Below are 19,290 nucleotides of genomic sequence, written 5' to 3'. Positions count from 1 at the left end.
GACACTGAATTAGGTCCCGGGGAGCAAAGAGGAAGGAGGGGTCCCTGCCTTACAGAACAGGCCGGGGGCAGGCAGGACGGCCAGCTAACTTTCATCTAACCAGGCAAGATGTGGAATTCAAGCTTAAAACCTGAAGGGGGTCGCGTGACAAGGTCTGGGACCTTTACAAGTGGTGATATTGGATCTGGCCAATGAATGGCCGTCCAGAGGCATCCTGGTGAAGGAGGATAAGGATATTTCAGAAAACAGGGGCAGCAATTAGGAGCCCAGGGAGTCAGGAGAGAATCTCACAGCCTGTGCACTTGGAGGAAGGTGACTATGGGGGTGTGGCAGGTAAAAGGGGGCAGTCCAGGTCTGTGAGGGGTGTGGGCTCTGCCCAGGGCTGTGAGGGTCCCCAAGGGGATGAGCTGGTGCTCCCCTCAGCAGTCCTGCAGCAGGGAGGCCATCTGAGCAGCTCCTGGAGAGCTGGGGGAGGGTCAGGAGGGACAAACTTGTGAGTGCTTTGCATGCTGAGCCCGGGGGAACGAGGACATGCAGGGTCCAGAGACAGTGCTTGCAAAAGAAATCTACAGCACAGAATGGTTAAGCCAGGTTTAGGGAGAGAAGAAGAAGGACAAACAAAACAGAAGCCTTCATCTGGGGCCAAATCCTATTGGTCGGCAACTGAAAGCCCGTGAAGTGCTCACGTCCCAGTCTGCTCTGAGTGCTCCAATGAGGAGAAAGCTGTTTGAACTGAAAAGGTCCACATTATCTGCAGGGAAGGACCATCTCCTACGATAAATGCCTGTGCTCCTGCAGGCCACATGGATTCTATTTTAACCTACAGGAAAGAAGGTGCAGACAGTATGGGAAACACAGGCGTAGAGAGGCACCTGTCTTCACTTCCCACTTCCTCATCGCCTGTCTCCTGTGCACTAAACATAAAAAAACCTTGCAGCTCCCCCCGCCCCCCTCCTGCTGGCCCCTCCTGCTGCCTGGGCCCCTGTCTGGGGGATGTGGCTACTGAACTTCTGAGACTCAGGAGGCAAGGCCATGATGTCCTGACTTACTCCAGCAGGGACACCTGCTTGCTTCCCCCCTTTGCTTCCTTTGCAGATTGCTATCAGGCACATACAATCCCTTATTGCATCTTGTTATTTACACACCTGTTATTCCATCTTTGAATGTCAGCAATGCCAATCATTCGCCAACACTTACTGAAAAGATACTGTCTACTCAGCTCTGAGCCTGGGGCTGCGTGACAGGCACAGCCTTGTGGAGGCTTAGAGTTGGGTTGGGTCTGAAAGTTGACAACAAAACAACCTCACAATTAATTCAATGCAATCATAGCAATGCTTTAAAGGAAAAATTCCGGACTTATGAAAGTACAGAGAAAAGGTTTTATGTATTATTTATATCTCTAAAGCTTTATGTCATGCTTGGCACATCTTAAGTGCTAACTACATGTTGAAGTGAATGAATGAAGGAGTAGGCAGCAATTTCCAAAATGGCAAACGTTTAAGACTTAAGACATTCTAGAACTATAAGATTTCTACCAGTCTTTAGCAACATATTTAAATGTAATTTTGAGAAAAATGTTTATAAGTGCATAGTAAAAAGTAGTTCTTTAGAATGGGTGTATTCACAGCAAGTTCTTGCTGTTAACCCAGCTGTCTTTGCTGGGACAACAAGACTAACTGATATGTGTGCCCAGCCATTTCACAAATATGTATCCAATTCCTACTTGTGCCTATTGGGTGCTAGCACTTACTAGGCAAGGTGCCTGCTCCCAGGGTGTGCATTCTGGCACAGGACTGGAGAGGGTAAATGACAAACAAGTGAGCCCAGACAAACATTATTCTGATTTGTTGGCGGCACCAGGAATAAAATAAAAGCCCAGCATATAACTATGGATTAATGCTGAGTGCACGGGAAGTAGGATAAGACTGGACTTCTCTGAAGAGGTGACATTATGATTGATAATAACATAGAGCAAAAGAGCTAAACATATAAATTCTGAGAAGTATTCTGTGGCTAAAGAATAGAAAGTGCAAAGGCGCTGAGGTAGAAAAAGCCTGGCATGTTTAAGAAATAACAGGAGAGTCTGTATGGATGGGGAGGAGTAGAAGAAAGTTAAAGACACTCAATGAAGAATTTTATTTGCTGGTAAGGATTTTCACTTTTAAGTGAAGCCAGTACGGGAATGATGAGATTTTTTTCTTATTTATAAAAGTCACTTTGGCTACTGCAGGAAACAGTGGGTTTGGGGGGATTGTGTCATGGAGCAGGACTCCAGGTATGGGTCTGTTTAGGAACTGCAAGTGGTACTGACACAGGCTTCTACTCAGGAAGGCAGGAGATGTGCATGGATTTAGGATATGGCTTGGATGAAAGGACTGGTAGAGCTGCTGTGAACTGTAGATAAATTTCACAGGAGTAAAGGTTTGGGAAAATAACAATCAAGCCTGCTTCCTGGGTTTTTGCTTTAGCAGGTGGAGCCCGTTACTGAGATGGGGGCGGGGATGTGAATGAGCAGGACCTTGAGAGAATGGTAATCAAGAATTGTTTCTGCTACATTAACTGTAGATGGGACTTTCAGGTGGACATACGAAGTATACTGCATGTATAATTTCAGAGTCAGGCCAGGAGCTGCAGAGGTGGGTGTGTAAATGTTGGAAACACTGTAATTCAGCTAGGTTTGGGGGTGTGGTAGATGGAAAGTGGAAGTCCTCAGGCAGCTTGTGACTGAGTAGAAGTAACAAGTCAGAGAGAAGGGGAAGCAGGCTTTTAGAAAGAAGAAATAGCTCATTGAACCGAATACAACTGAGGGTTGAGTAGAGTGAGAACAATGAGGTGACCATTGGGTTGGCTGTGTGGAGGTCACTGGCAGTCTCAACTGAAGCAGTTGCTATGGTGCATTTGCCTCAGTCAAAAGAAACAGGATCAGTGCTGTGTCCTGGGCAGGCTGGGCTCGGGTGGAGCAGCAGCTGCAGTCCACAGCTGGAATTTCTTCTTCCTCCGGGAAACCTCCCTCTGATCATAAAACCTTCCCAGTGACTGAATCAGCCCTACCCAAAATATGAAGCCTAATATACTTTATTCAAGGTCAAATGATTGTGATTATAGATGTTAACCACACCTAGGTAACACCTAGATTGGTGTTTGGTTGAATAACGGGGGACTATTGCTTTGTTAAATTGACACATTAAACTGACCACCACATGTTTAAAGACCCACTGAAATCACTTGCAGTATGAAGGGAGGTGAGCAGATGGAATCCTAACAAAGACAAGGTTTGGAGAGAAGCTATTCTGGGAGGAAGAGGGGAGAGGAGGAGGAGAGTAAGCTGATAAACAGGGTCACGGGCTTTGTTGTCCTTGTTTTGGTTGATAGCTTAGACAGCAAAATTGTATGTTTATAGGAATAACCCAGTAAAAAGGGGGATGGGTGAGGTTGAAGGGGAGTTTCTGATTCAGAGGACACGCTGAGATGTTGGTTTGGGAGATAAACTGTGAGACGTTCTCTTTTTTTCTGAAGGAAAAAGCATCAACGCACAGGACTAGTGGTCAAAGACCATGGAGCACCAGCTCGAGGACCATCACAGAGGACATTCTGTGTCCAACAGCCCTTGAAGGTGCTTAACTGCTCATCACTAGGGTATTTACCTGGAGCTGGTTTATTCCCTTAGATGTACTTACTAGACATGGAGCATGCCTGGAGAGGAGTCCACATAGTATTGAGCTACTTCAAAGACGAAAGCACTTAGCTTGGTCAAGAATCAGGCTTTAGCAGATCTATGAACCTCCAGATATTATAGAACAATTTGCTTATCACTGTAGGCACTTTACTTAAGAGAGGGTCCCTTGCTGCCATCATATTAACAAAGAGATTCACACCAGGGGTAGCTAGGCATGCTTCTCAAAGGTCTTCTTCAAACTTGCAGTCTTTTATTTAACTTGATGGTATGGGTCTTCCTTGCAGCAACAACACCACCATAAAAAAACAAGGACAACTGACTGGACTGAGAGAACACAAAAATATGAGGACCTGTTAACACGTAATGGGATTATTAAACCAAAATAGATAGTTGAAGTGATAAGTAGTTCAGCATAAAAGGTTCATGTTATACTTAAAAATTAACCCTCTAGTAGTAACAACTGTCATCAAGAGAAGATGTAACAACATACATACCACAACTTCTTTATCCATTTATCATTCATCCTACAATGGACACCTAGGATATCTTGGCTATTATAAATAATGCTGCAAAGAACATAGGGGTGCACATGTCTTCTTGGATTCCTGTTTTAATTTTCTTTAGATAAATACTCAGAAGTAGAATTGCTGGTTTTATAGTAGATTAGTCTTTTCAGATTTTTGAGGAATCTCCCTACTGTTTTCCATAGCATCTGCACCAATTTGCAGTCCCATCAACAGTACATAAATGTTTCCTTGATCTCCACATCCTAGCCAACATTTTTTGCTGTGGTTGTAGATTTAGTGATTATAGCCATTCTAACAGGTATGAGGTGGTATCTCATTGTGGTTTTGATTTTCATTAACCTAATGATTATTGATGTTGAATATCTTTTCATATGGCTATTGTCCATCTGTTTCTCTTCTTTGGAACAATGTCTCTTCATGTCCTCTGCCCAAGTTTTATTGAATTGTTTAACTTTTTAAAATGTATTTTTATTGATTTCAGAGTGGAAGGGAGAGGGAGAGAGAGATAGAAACATCAATGATGAAAGAGAATCATTGATCGATTGCCTCCTGTACACCCCCCCCCGACTGGGGATCAAGCCCACAAACCAGGGCATGTACCCTGACTGGGAATCGAACAGTGACCTCTAGATTAATAGGTCCACACTCAACCAACCACCGAGCCATGCCAGCTGGGCTGTTTATTTATCTTTTGTTATTGAGTTGTATGCATTCCTTATATATTTTGGATATCAAACCCTTATCTGATATACAATTTGCAAATGTATTCTCCCATTCAGTAGGTTGTCTTTTTGTTTTGTTGATGGTTTTCTTAGCTGTACAGAGTGATTTAGTTTGATGAAGTCCCATTTGTTTATTTTTGCTTTAGTTTTCTTTGCTTAAGGGAAGATATCCAAAAAGATATTACTCAACTGATGTCAAATAGTTTACTATCTATGTGTTCTTCTTGAAGTTTTATGGTTTCAGGCCTTACAATTATAATGGAATATTATGTAGCAATTAAAAAAAGAATAAAATCTAGTAATTTATGAGAACATGGATGGACCTAGAGGGTATTATGGTAAGTGAAATATGTCAGACAGAGAAATACAAATTCCATAAGGTTTCACTCATATATGGAATATAAACAAATAAAACAAGACAAAATTAGACTCATAGAAAGAAGGACCAAAGGGATCATGACAAAAGGGATGGGGCTTTGGGTGAAAAAGGTGATGAGGAATATAAACAACTGGAGGCCCAGTGCATGAAATTCATGCACTCAGAGCAGGAGGTCCCTCAGCCATGCCTGCACCCTCTTGCAGTCCGTGAGTCCTCAGGGGATGTCCGGCTGACACCAGCGGCCTAAACCAGCAGTCGGAAATCCTTAGCACTACCGAGAAGGTGGGTGAGGCTCCCACCACTGGTGCTGCGCTTGCCTGCTGTGAGCACAGCTTCTGGCTGAGCAGCGCTCTCCCTGTGGGAGCACACAGACCACCAGGGTGCAGCTCCTGCGTTGAGTGGGATTGGGCCAAAACTGGCTCTCCTACATCCCCCAAGGGGTCCTGGGTTGCGAGAGGGTGCTGGCGGGGCTGAGGGACCCCACTGGTGCATGATTGGGGTTGGGGAGGGATGTGGGAGGGGTCCAGGGCATGTCCAGCCTGTCTCACTTAGTCCTGATAGGCCAGACCCTAGCAGCAAGCTAACCTACCTGTCGGAGCATCTGCCCCCTGGTGGGAAGTGCACATCATAGTAAGAGGTTGAGCAGCCTTAGCATATCATTAGCATATTACGCTTTGATTGGTTGAATGGACGATTGGATGATCAGACACTTAGCATATTAGGCTTTTATTATGTAGGATAATAATATTGTATTAGGTGTACTTGGCAACAGATGAATACTAGAATTAGTGTGGTAATCACAATATAAGTTGTAAAAACATCAAATCACTATATTCAAATCACTATATTGTACACCTGAAACTAATATAACTAATATAATATCATATGCTAAATACAATTAAATAAAATTAATTGATTGATTTTTAAAACAGAGAAAAGAGGCAATGAGATAATCTGGATGCCCAGGATGCTGGGATGGGTGGCCTGGTGTATAGATGTCCTGTGCTTTGTGCTGTGAAGGCTGCTGTGGACGGCAGCATCTCCTTGACATAATGGTTTGTCAACCCATCTGTTGTAAAACACATTCTTCCTGAAAGGGCTTGGTCAAGATAAAGACAGTCATTTCAGAAGTGAATTTCCTCTGTGCAGGACTTTATTTTCAGCAACACTCTATGTCCATAGCATCTCTGGGGAGCTTGTGAACACTCAGCTTTCTGAATCCCTACCTCCAGAAGTTGTAGTCCAGTGTGAACAGGACAGGGCTAAGAAAGTGCATTTTTAAGAAGCTCTGCTATGATTCTGCAGGTGCTTACTGCTCAAACAGTGGGAAAGAGAACACACATGCAACCCATTAGGCTCTCTTGTCACCCAAACCAGGAATCTATTGAACTAATTTATACTAAAGTGATAGTGATCAAACGTGTTTATTTATTAGAAGTCATAGCATATATGTCACTGCTAAGGCAGGAAAACTATCTATTTTTACACCGTTTTAGATTTAAATATGAAACCCGAAGGAGGAGAATTATAGGGGTGGAAAACTTTCTCATATAATTTTGACCTTCTTTTAGAGTGGTCATCTGTCCTACCCACGTGTACAATCTTCTCTATATACAAGATAGGCTCTGATTTTAAGTTCAGTGCAAACAACTCCCAGAGGAAATAATGGCAGCATAATTCCAGGACAGAGAACCCAGGGTGCCCTGGGTGGAAATGTTCCTTCTCCTTCTCTTCTAGAGCAGTGAACAGGAGAAGTTTTCTTTCTCTCCTCCTGGCTCTGAGAAAGGGGAGAACTATCTCATACTCACCCGCAGCTAGGAAAGAACTGAGCTTACATTATTATCTTATTGCAAGGAAAAATGGCAACTCAAACTTCAAAAGCCGCTAATTTTGAACTTTTTTTGTTTTTTTTGTTTTGTTTTGTTTTTTGTTGTTAAGCTATCATCATCTGTTACCTTGAACGAAGCTCCCTCATTTCTAAATAGAAGAAGTGTTTGTTTGTTTTTTTCTCTTCCCTGGCTTGAATTTCACATTTTCAAATGTTTATAGGTTATTAAAGCCCATAGAATATGTAAAACGGTTGAGATTGCCATTCTCCATGTAGATAAACTGGCACTGTGTGGATAGTGCCCTCCCAAAGACACCAGTGCTGACGGTCCACGTGGGTACTTACTATAGGAGCATCCGTAGACCTCAACCCGCATGCCAATCTTCCCACTCGGGTTCCACTCCAGGGGCACAAAGCGCACAAACCGGGCTCTCACGGGGTGCAGCAGCCTGTGGTGCATCACGCCGTCTGCATTCGTGTTCCCGGCAAAGGTCTGCAGAGAGAAGAGGCCCAGTGAGATCTGTCACTCGTGGGGCGTCTCCTTCACATGCCAGAGCTCCAGGGAAAGCAGTGCAGACCCACACATGTTACTCCACCAGGCCTGTCCAAGGACATTCTCAATTCCGCAGGCATTTCAAAGGAAATCAGACTCGGCTGAAAACTCTGCATTATATGTTGTTATATGTTTTTGGAAACACTGTACGTTATTCTTTAATCCCCCCTTTGGTTTTATCAATAAGTCAATCCTAGCAAGTCCTACGATGTGACACCTAGAAGCGTTAGAAAGTGGGTAACGCAATGAAGCTTTGACATCCCTGATGCTCATATCACTGTGGGATGGGAAACCACCGGCAGTGCCCTCTTGAAGGAACGGCATTTTTGAAGTAATTGTTACTAATAATTGAGGGCAGTCACTATGCTAAGCACTTTCCATTATTACCATTGTCCAGATAAAAACAAAACAAAACACTGACACCTAGAAAGAAAAAATTGGGGGAAGAAAAAAGTCTTCAATGTATCCATTTAGTTAATACTAGTAGTGGGCCTGAGACCCAATGCCAGTGTTTTCCTATCCCTAAGCCTGTGGATTTTCTACAGCCCCAGACTCTTCAAAGATTCTAGGGTGACTGTTATTAGAGGGGAAACAGGAGGATCCAATTTTTATGTAATTCCTTTCCCAGTTCCTTGTGAAATTTAAGCAAAGGAACATAAAACATGGAAGCTAAAATTATACCTGCCAGCTTTCATTTGAATAAATGATTTCTGGAGTTGAAATTTTTATTTTCTCATTAGGGTAAAATATACACAACATAAATTTTACCATTTTAAAGTCTATACTTCAGTGGCATTTAGTACATTCACATTGTTGTTCAGCCATCCATCACCACTATCCACCCACAGAACCCATCATTCCAATTGTACGTGCCAGCTAGCACACTGTTTGCTTGCTTTCTTATCAGTCATCATCTGCCTCTTTCCTGACTCAAGTATTCACAGCTTAAGCCTGCTGTCTAGTGCCCTTCAAGCCAACCAGTAAGTAAAAGACCCATTGGTTTCTCAAATAACCAAAGTGAACACCAAGTAAATGCTTTATCTATTTAGTGAAATCCATTTTCAAAGACTCAAAACTCAACCTGGTGTATCTTTAAACACTTGTGGATCTAGGACACCTTGAACAATCTGTCATTTGTGCTGCACACAAAACACATACTAGCTAATAACTCTGACATTAAACAATTGATATAATCAGTAAAATTACAAATGGCTTATGAAAAAGCCACTTCCTATTTTCCAGCTGTATCTGCAACAAAAACCTTGTGTAAGAGAATGAGTTGGTGGAGAGAAATTCCTCAAGATTCAAATCTCACACTCCACAGATTTCTCAGTTTTTCCCAATTTCTCTTTATCAAAAAAAAAGAATATCTTTATTTGGCAGGCTGGTCCTTCCATATGTCTCACTCCTAACTTTAGCAACTGACACAGGTATAACATTCCCTCAATCCCTTGCTCACTTAGGAAGGACTCTTCCTTGTATAGTTCTTTTTAAAATTCACTTGCAATCATACTTCTTTGATATATACAGGCTTTTTATTTTGGTGGGGGGGTGGGGCATGATAGTTCTGTGGTTTTGCATTGCTTTGGATAGAGTGAAGACATTTCACATTTTGCTACAATCTAGCAGGAGAGCCTCTCATTCCTCTGGACTCCCTCAGTCACATGTGCTAGTCCCTGGGCCATGTGAAGTCCCTGGGTCAGGAGCATCTTTTGCCAACTGAACTTTCAATGGGATCTCACACTGAGGGTGATGGGGTGCCCTCTCTGGGTTCTATACAATTAGTAGATTGAGTGCATTTTAAATTGATGTTGAAGTCCTGGTTGCATGTTTCCAGACAAATGACTAATTTTGTGAGCGTGGAGTCCTTTGTAGGATCCCTCTGCTCATGCATTGTGTGTTCCAGTGAGGGGATCCTGAATTCACAGCAAAGGGGGCAATATCCTGGATGATTATGTAACATTGTTCAATCAACTTAATCCTCTGTCTTCCAGTCTTTTAATCATAAATTTCACAGTTTCAAAAAGCCCCACTAACCCAGGGCCTTATCATTTGCAGTTTCATAGTTCCACAGTTTCATGTCCAAGCAGACCCAAACTTTTGAGATCTCAAAGTGTGTAATGTATGGTCCCAGGACCCTCCTGGAGCTAGCAGCCTACAATCAGCTCAGAAACATTAAAGGCGGTGGCAGATAGAGTCTAGAAGAAGCTGAGACTAAACTCTCACCAAGTTCACCTTCTGACAAGATCAAAGACAAGCACAACATAGCAATGCAGGAAGCTGTAGGTGGAGATGAAAAACAAGGAAAGATCTCCTCACTCTCCTGTGAATTCCAAGGCCCTGTTGGATTCTTTAAAGCTACTGCATACCCAAAGCCAGCTGCATGGCCACAGTAATTTAACAACAATACAAATGAGAGCTGAGAAACAATGAAGACTGACAATTGTTAAAGTAGGAAACGGTCATCGTATTATTCTATATTTAGCAAAAATAACTTTTAAATCTAAAAAAAAACAACAGCAGTATTTTTTATAAGCAAAAGCTGAGATAGTTTATTACCTATAACCTGCCATTAAGAATTGCCAAATAAGTTCTACAATCAGAAGAAATTGATGCCAGATAGAACTTTCAGTGTAAATAAAGGAATGAAAAGCATTCAAAGTGGTAAATATGTGGGTAAAAATGAAAAACTAGTTTTCTTTCCTTTCTTAAACATTTTAAAAGTCAATGCATAGTTGAAATAAAAATAATGTATTATGGTATTTATGACATATGTAGAAGTAAACATTTGTCAAAAAAAACATGAAGGATGAAATTTAGGATAAATAAAATTATACTATTGAAAGGCCCTAGCATTATATATAAAACAATATGATGTCAATTTGAGGTAAACTACAATAAGTTTAAGATGCATAAAAATAAAATAAAAGGTATAGCCACAAAGGCAATAAATATGCAAAGATGAAATGCTAGAAAACAACAACAGAGAGCAACAACACTCTTGGTCTAATACAAAATAAGGCAGCAAATGAGAAAAAAAAAGGAAAAATAACAGGAAAAAATAATAAATTTTACAATAGTATACTTAAACTTACCCTATTGATAATTGCATTAAAAAATTGAGTGCAACTCCAGTTAAATGGCAAAAGTCTAGATTTTTTAAAAAGACCTGTCTGTGAGCTTTTTATGTGGTACTCATCTATATATATAAAAGCCAAGTGACTAGAATGACGGAATGACCGGTCACTATTATGTACACTGCGGCAGCCAACCAGCCCGCTTAGGGCCCTGATCGGCCCCCCCAACCACCTGCAGCCCTTCCCCTAGGCCGGCCCCACCCCCAACCGGCCCCCCTACCACATTTGAGGTTGGGGCCGGCCGACCAACCTCCTGTGGCCTCCCTGGCTAGCCCCGCCCCTGATCGCCCCCCCCTCACTGGCCCAGCCCAATTGGCCCCCATCCGGGAAGGCTGGCCGGACCCTACTCATGCACGAATTCATGCACCGGGCCTCTAGTTTTTTAATAATAAATAAATTGACAGGTTGAAAGTAAAATGATGGGAAATGATATTATGTGAAAATAGTAGGCGTAATAAACCTGAAATTCCTCTATTAATATCATACAAAGTAGGCAATATTGCAAGAAACAAGAAACATTTTTAGAAAATTATAAAGTGTCAATTTATCATGAAGACATAAAACACTAAATGTGTAGGAAGGTACATTAGAGATTCAAAACACAATGAGCAAAAACTGACAGAAACAAAAGGAGAAAAATCCTCAGTTTTAGTTGTCTTTAAACATTTTCAAGAATTGACTAAATAAATGGAAAAAATATCAAGGGTATAGAAGTTTCAAACACTCTGTCAGCGAAATTAGCCTAATGAAAGTCCATGCAGGATGTGAGGGCACAACAGCACATTCACCTTGTACACGGGGAACATCTTTAAGAGAGAGCGTGTTCCACATGATAAAGTCTTGGTGAAACCAGACAGCTTGTTACCTCACCACAATTAAATTACCTTAGGAACTGATACTAATAAATTACTTAGAACATCCTCAGATATTTGGAAGTTAACCAACACTCCTCTGAATAAGAAATCACAATGGAAATTTAAAATTAATTTGAATTAAATGGTGATAAAAGCCCTGTATAGAAATGTATAGAACACACCCAAAGCAGTCCTTAGAAGAAATGTGTGTGTGTATGTTACATAGGAAGAAAGGAATACATTTAAAAATCTCAGCTTATGCTTGATATTTTGAAAAAGTGTAAATTGAACTCAGAATATTGGCAGATTTGAATATTACTCGTTACTCAATAATAAATAATAACAAACTACTGCAACAAAACATGATGCTGAGCAGAAGAACCAGCCCCGATGGCGGCACACTGTGATGGTGCGCCTGTGTGCAGAAGGGAACAACCAACTCTGACGTGGAAATCAGGTCAGTAATTGTCTTGATGATGAGAGGCAGAAAATGACTGCAAAGAATGTCCGTCAATTTATTTCTGCACTAGGGACCCCATGGGGATGTCTGACTGCTGGTTTCAGCCCAATCCCTGCAGGCCAGGCTGAGGGACCTTACCAGTGAACGAATCTGTGCAACAGGCCTCTAATATGCATATAAGATCTTTGGTTAATCTCTTCCCACACACCCCATCCCCCCTTCCCTCTGAGATTCATCAGTCTGTTTCATGTTTTCAAGCCTGGGCATTGAGCATCTGTCCCCTGGTGGACAGTGCGTGTCATAGCTACCAGTGGAATGGTCGAATGGTTGGACAGTCACTTAAGCTTTTATTTTTATAGATAGTTGCTGGAAGCCAATTCTAGCGTGTTATAATTTTAAGAGTTTCATCAAAAGGTTGATGGAACTTGGGGACTCAACAAAGGCTGAGTCACACATGTAGTCACCTGTTGGGAATGGCTGATGGCATTTCCCCAAACCTGAAAAGGGATGATTGTTGGCTGCCAGACAGCTAAAGGGCATCTTAATCTACATGTTATTTCCTCCTACTGGCCAAGCACCTGAACAGCCATAGGCTAATTCCCCCATTCTGACAATGCTTGTGTATACCCTTTGAAGTGTATATCTCTGCCTCGTCTCAGGACAAATTGTGTTAATAAAAAGCATGGGGTCCTGAGACAAGGGGACATTAGAACTTAGATCTCCTATCTGCTCCGGGACAAAGCACCAACACGTCCGTCTAAGCCTCCGCCATTTTTTCTCCTGGACTCCTATTTAATCTATGCACAGCCTTCTCCAGATTTCCTGAACCCTTCTTGATGCTGGAACAAGAACCCCGGCAGATAGTATCCTTGTAAGATAGGAAATGTGTATTCTCTTTATTTCAGAGATAAAAGAACTTAGTTTCGGAGAGTTTAATTAGGTTATAAAAGTCATAAATCAATAAATTATAAAACTGGGACTGGATGAGAGAGGTTCTGACTAAGGTCTAGTGACTCTTTTATTTCACTCCCGTTATCGCCCATATGCCAGGTTTCTGACACCAACCAAGTAACTTCAGTGGCACAATAAGAGCTACCATTTGTGACAGTCTCCTCCACACCAGACACACCAGGAACTGCATGCTACAGTTCCCTGCACTCCACTCATCTCTCAGCAGGAGGTGTCAGCCAACTTCCACACCGAGGAAGCCCCTCCACTCCCACCACACACATGCTTAACCTTCTGACTCTCAGGGCACTTTACAATTGTATGGTCACCGAATGCAGCCTCCCCCACTCACCAGCAGCTCTGGGGATTAGAGAGGTTATTTCACAACCATGTTAGATACACTACTTCTTAGAATCTGATTTTCCCCTCCGCCTACCTCAAACAGTGTCTTACTGAATGTGGGCAAGACCACCACATAGTCTTGTCATGAGAACAGTGTTATTATTTTAAGATGTCAGGGATCTGGTTCTTGACAAAGCTGTTAATAGGTTTTGTCCCTGTTCAGGAACCAGGTGCAGAAGTCAGCCTCCCTTCCCCCATTCCGGCCCGTTAGTTAGAGAATCCTGAGGACGCCAGTTCCGTGTGCCTGTGGAGGTGGAGCAGGCAAAGGGGCTTCAGGGACCTTCCTCACCCTCAGCATTTAGGACACGCAGAGCACAGAGGCCCCGAGTCAACACGCAGCTGCCTCTTCTAGGTCAGTGGTTCTCAACCTTGGCTGTGCATTAGAATCACCTGGGAATCTTTTTAAAATCCTGATTTCTGGGCCTCATCCTCTGGAAATTCTGTTTCTTTGTTATGGGGTGGGGCCACAACATGAATAACAAAGAAACAGAATTTCCCTAGGATGAAGCCCAGAAATCAGGATTTTGAAAAGATTCCAGGTGATTCTAATGTGCAGCCAAGGTTGAGAACCACTGTTCTAGGTACTAAACAACATTGGCCTTATGAATGGAAGAACCTGTGGCCATAATGAAGTGGCTGATGTTTTTCTCCCACGTTATTAGGCAGGTAATAGGGCAGAAGCTGTGGGACTAAGACGGGACCATCACTGGCACTTATCACTGGGGCGCGGACTGGGTTAGCTGCCTCCAGAGCACCTCACCGGGTTCGATTAATGCACCATATGGAGACAACCTGCACTGATGACTTTGATTGGCAGTGAGACTGCAGGAACCCAGGTGCCACAAGATATTAGCAATTTCCCTAATTACAGTCTGAATAAGAAATAGCAGGTGCAACAGCCAACTTCTGCCTCAGTAACCAAACGGAAAACATCAGCAGTTCTCAGGGAGACTCCTGTTTCAAGTCTGGTGCTCTGCGAACCAGCCATGCTGCCTGAGGGGCTGGCGCCAGGGAAGCAGCAGAGGGGGGGGAGGCCGATGGGCCCTGGTGCCAAGCCTGCCCACCTGCTGACCTGCCCAGTTGTCCCCACGGGCCACTGTAATTCGCTTGGGGATAAAGATCGCATTTATTGTAAACTGGGATGTCCAGCCCAGTGTCTGGAGCACAGCATTTCTTAGAGGTATGCTGAAAAGGCAGTTAGTAATGAAAACCACATCTGTGTAGTTGTTTCAAAACCAGTGAATTACAAATAGCATCCGAACGCTGCTCACAGTTATTCATGAGTTGCTGGTTGATTGAATGAATAAGCAAAGGGACATACTTTTTCTGAATCTTGGTTTTCTTATCAGGAAAATGGAGAAAATAAATTCTCGAGGGCAATGGTAAATCTTATATTAAATCTTGCATGCAAATGAGATTGCACATAGAGATTCTCACCAGTACAGACTATGTTCTAACAGAGACGCCAATACTTAGTTTGCTGTAAAAATCTCTGTGTGTGAGTGTATGCTGAAGCAGTGGCTTATTAATACCCTCAAGCTCCAGGCAAGGCATTTATCTGTCAATCATACTTAAATTTTCTGAAAGACATTCAAAGGAGTCTCCCCAAATAAGAGTGCAAAATAAGTTAAAAATGGACCAGCAGCCCAGAGCTAATTATAAATACACTTGTCTTATTTAATAAGACATATTTAATAAGGTGGAGGGTAATTAATGTGCAAACCACACAGTTAAAACTAAAATTGATAAACCCACTCCAGCTTCAATGCTCTGAAAGGCTGCACAGGTGTCTGTGCCGAGACGGATTTGACTGGCACTTGCAGACAAGAAAACAGGAGCGGCAGGTATTGGCACTGGGCGCTGTTGATGGTGGAGAGAATCGCTAAAATGATCCGGTGTTAAAAGGGAGACGTGACTACTGGATACTTTTTCTCCTCTAACTTGTTCACGGTGCAGTGCGTACGTATTGCCTTATTGTCGGTGCATACGTGGGAAGCACATGTACCTGTGACTCCTCAGCGGCAGTTATTCATTCGTTTAGAAGACCACCCAGAACTTGAGAGCTGTGTAAGAATGGCCCCAGCTCTCCGGTTTGACCCTGATAGTTGGAAAAGAGGGTAACTGTCCATGCCCTCGCTACCATAGCTCCTCCTCCTGGGATGACCTCCAAAGTGGAAGAAAACTCAAGGGTTCAGGCGGCGCTGGAGAAAATCTCTCCTTTCCTCTGGCTGTGAGCCATGGGTTGAGCCCACACTCGGCTGGGGCCGGGCTCTGCAATCCTGCACTGATGTCCGTCCCCCTCTCTGGGGGCTGCGTGCTCTTACTCTCCCGCCCTGGGGAGGTATCACTGAAGACGCACCTGTGTATTTGCCTGTCTCTGCCAGTGAGAATGGCCTGCAATGGGCATTAACGCTTCCTCATTCCCATCGAGCCCTGACGCGACCTGCGTTATACATGCGTTCTGGTGCCCATGCTGTCATTTGATCCTAGTCTCCCTGTCCTGACCTTGGCTGTCAGTCATCCTCCTGAAATGTGGTTACTATGCGGCTGGTTCGGGAAATGGAATCCTACATGAGATCCTAATATTGGCCAGTTGATTATTTACTTGTCCATATTAAAGTTATTTGTGGTGCAAATCTCATCAGATAAAAAGTCTCCCAACATTACCAAAGTCTCCTCACACATCGCATGGGTCCCTGCATATTTCGAGTGAAGGGATGTAGTTAGCTTGACAGTAGCCAACAAACAATTGCACATAATGTCCTCAATTCACCTCCCATCCCACCCGAAGCTCCGTGCTGTCCGAGTCCAGCACTGGGTCTCCGGTGGGCATCCTGGCTTCTCACAGGTGCAGCACCTGTCCCTGAGCAGCCGGGCCTCCACCTCCTGTTCCTCATCAAGCTGCCTACGTCTCACTTTTCCTGCTCATTCTCCTGTTAGGTGAAGCTGTGTGCTCCATTGTGAATTAAAACTGTCCCGTCCATAATTTCAGCACAAATAGGGTTCACTAAACCCTAGTGCACTTAGACATAGCACTAAGAAAGGGCATTGGGAAAGCTACTTTAAATTCAAAGTTAAGGCTTCTCAGATCACCATCAGCTTCCTCTCACCGAAAGCTTTACAAATAAGTACAGTGGGGCCTTGACTTACGAGTGTCCCGACTAACGAGTTTTTTGAGATACTAGCCATCTCTCGGCCAATTTTTTGCTTTGAGTTGCGAGCTAAAATTTGGGTTACGAGCCAGCTTCAGATACCCCACCGCTAGTTGGCGCAGCGAATGTCACAGTGAACGCCACAACATCAGCCCAGCATCACGTGTCTCACTCGTTCACTGTTGATTTGACATACGAGTAATTTGAGTTACGAGTTTCGTCATGGAACGAATTAAACTCGTAAGTCAAGGCCCCACTGTATCTTGATTTAAAGGAAGTTCCTGAGTGAAGTTGCTCAGTGCTCTCCCAAGAACAATAGACACCTGTGTGTACAATTACACTGTCAGCTTCACTATGACGATTATAATGTCTGGGTCAGTTTTTGCTAGAAAGTAAACTATGAGGAGCTAGTCCTGTAGAAACCCCGGGTGTGACCCCTCAGCTAAGTAGAGGTGTGGCTGGATGAGCCAGGGCCCTGCCCATTCACGGGGACACTGCACGTGAAGGCACATTCGCTTATAAAGGAGCAGATTCCAGGATACCAGCCTCCCTGGCTATTGCTATGTGTGTTCAGAGGCTCTGAGTTTTGTGAGATTTCTGTTGACACTGTAAGGGGTAATAAAGCAAGTGATGACAACAGTGTCATATATTTGTTTCCATCTCTGCACTGAGAGTTATAACACCAACACAGATGGCAGCTGGACCATATGGTCCACGACTGGGAAAACGGAAATACCCACTTAGCAAAATAACACTTTTCACACTTCACTAAAGCAGGAAAGAAACAATACCTCCCCTCTTCTTCACTTTCTGAAAAATAAATAGAAAGCTTCCTGAACTTCTCTTGGACGAACCTGGAACTGAGCATGGGAGATGAGGGGAGGCCCCAACTGCTATTATAGGACCTGGAGTGAAGGAGACATTGGACGAAGGCTGTGCCTGGAACTGGAGAGAGTCTGACTGCTGCGTCCAGGGCAAAGCCATGGGGCAATGCGAAAACAAAGTCCAAGACAGACAGTGCCGAGCGTGGGAGCTGCTGTACGCACAATGCAATGGCTTTCATTGGTGATGTTGCCAACTCCTTTTCTCCTGCCCAGCACAACCCACCCTCCTCTCTTGCTATATTTTTCTATCCAAACTCTTCCCACTTTGGATGTGTATCTCTCTCCACAGCACTGCATGCTCCATGAGAGAAGGGCCTTCTCCTAGAACAAATGAAGAGAAGGGATGATATGCATCATTGATTCCCCTAATCGGTGTTCATTAAGGGACCTTGTTATTTTTTACTAGAAGCCCGGTGCACAAAAATTCAGGCACTCACGGGGCAGGGGGATGTCTGACTGATGGCTCTAAGCTGGCAGTCAGACCTCCCTCTGGCAGCCCAGGAGTGGGCCTAAGCCATTAGTCGGACATCCTTAGCACTGTTGCGAAGGCAGGAGAGGCTCCTGGCACCGCCGATGTGCATACCAGCCATGAACCAGCTTCTGGATGAGCGGTGCTCCCTCTGTGGAAGCACACTGACCACCAGAGTCAGCTCCTGTGTTGAGCCTCTGTCCCCTGGTGGTCAGTGCGTGTCATAGTGACCGGTGGTTCCTGGTAGTTCTGCCCTTAGGGTCAATTTGCATATTACCCTTTTATTGTACAGGATTTTTCCTGGAGCATCTTGAAGGAACCATGCTCCATAGAAATGTGAACACTAAGTCATCATGAAGGAACTTCATGTTCACAGCTTTTGTTGAACAAACCAAAGATAGGAGTTTTAAGACATTTTCTCAATGAAATACCATTAACTGAAGAGGGAATTGAAACAATATTACATACTAGAGTTCCTTCTACTACCACAGTTGACTTTAATGCTCTTAATCCTAGAATAGAGCCCTTTCAAAGGCAAATCCTGAGTCAGATTTCAACATGTGTAGTTAAGAAACCCTGTGCCATCCAGACCCTCAGAAACTATCTGAGAGGAAGTACCAGGAATCCGTGGGCAGCACACACTGTCCATGCTGCTTCTTAATGGCAACCAGTGTGGGTGAGGATCCATTGCTGACCCCACAAGCTGCTGCAGACTGCTCTCACATTTAATTGAGCAGAGAAAAGGATAAGCCTGATGCTTGTTCATTCTATGAGGGCCAGGGGATGACTAAAAGTTCTAGAATGCTCATCATATTTCCTCCACAGAGCTTTTCTGGCTCATTTCCAGATATCAATGTCTACACCAGCACATGAGCCTCAGTTCTCCTGTCATGTGAGTAGTTAATTTTCTCCTAAGATAATTTAACTTCCCCGAGTGGAAACCTTTGAGGTAATAGCAGATTCTCACTGAAGATAGGAACAACAAAGAATCATGTGTCTTTTTTTTCTTCATTTTCCTGAGATTTGGATCTCACACTAACACTTTGCAGAGAAGACGGAAGCTCAGATCCTCACATTGAGGATCTCTGCCCTGAAAAAATGTGTGTCTGTAGCCCACAGTATGCCCAGTTTATCATGAGCTTCCTCTCCTCTCCATCACTCCTTTGCTCCATTTCTGCTCTTAGCTGATTTTCAACATTTGTCTTTTAAATTGTTAGTAGCTGGAGCAATGACCCTCCCTAGGAAAATCTGCATCTAAGTTTGTTTGTTTTTTAAAGAAATATTTTTATTTTTATTTTA

General features: G+C 43.5%; 1 protein-coding gene across 1 annotated transcript in view; it reads right to left on the bottom strand.

The window, feature by feature from the left end:
• CNTNAP5 (contactin associated protein like 5) overlaps positions 1-19,290 on the bottom strand; it is a 661,914-nt gene that overhangs the window by 489,896 nt on the left and 152,728 nt on the right. Inside the window, exon 4 of the mRNA XM_023744097.1 lies at positions 7,478-7,625. Coding sequence (XP_023599865.1) covers positions 7,478-7,625 — 148 coding nt within the window. The remainder of the gene's footprint in view (positions 1-7,477; positions 7,626-19,290) is intronic.

Source organism: Myotis lucifugus, unplaced genomic scaffold, assembly GCF_000147115.1.
Source record: "Myotis lucifugus unplaced genomic scaffold, Myoluc2.0 scaffold_427, whole genome shotgun sequence".
Classification (NCBI taxonomy): Eukaryota; Metazoa; Chordata; class Mammalia; order Chiroptera; family Vespertilionidae; genus Myotis; species Myotis lucifugus.
The sequence above is the reverse complement of the archived record's forward strand: the minus strand, read 5'-3'. Positions and strand labels throughout refer to the sequence as shown.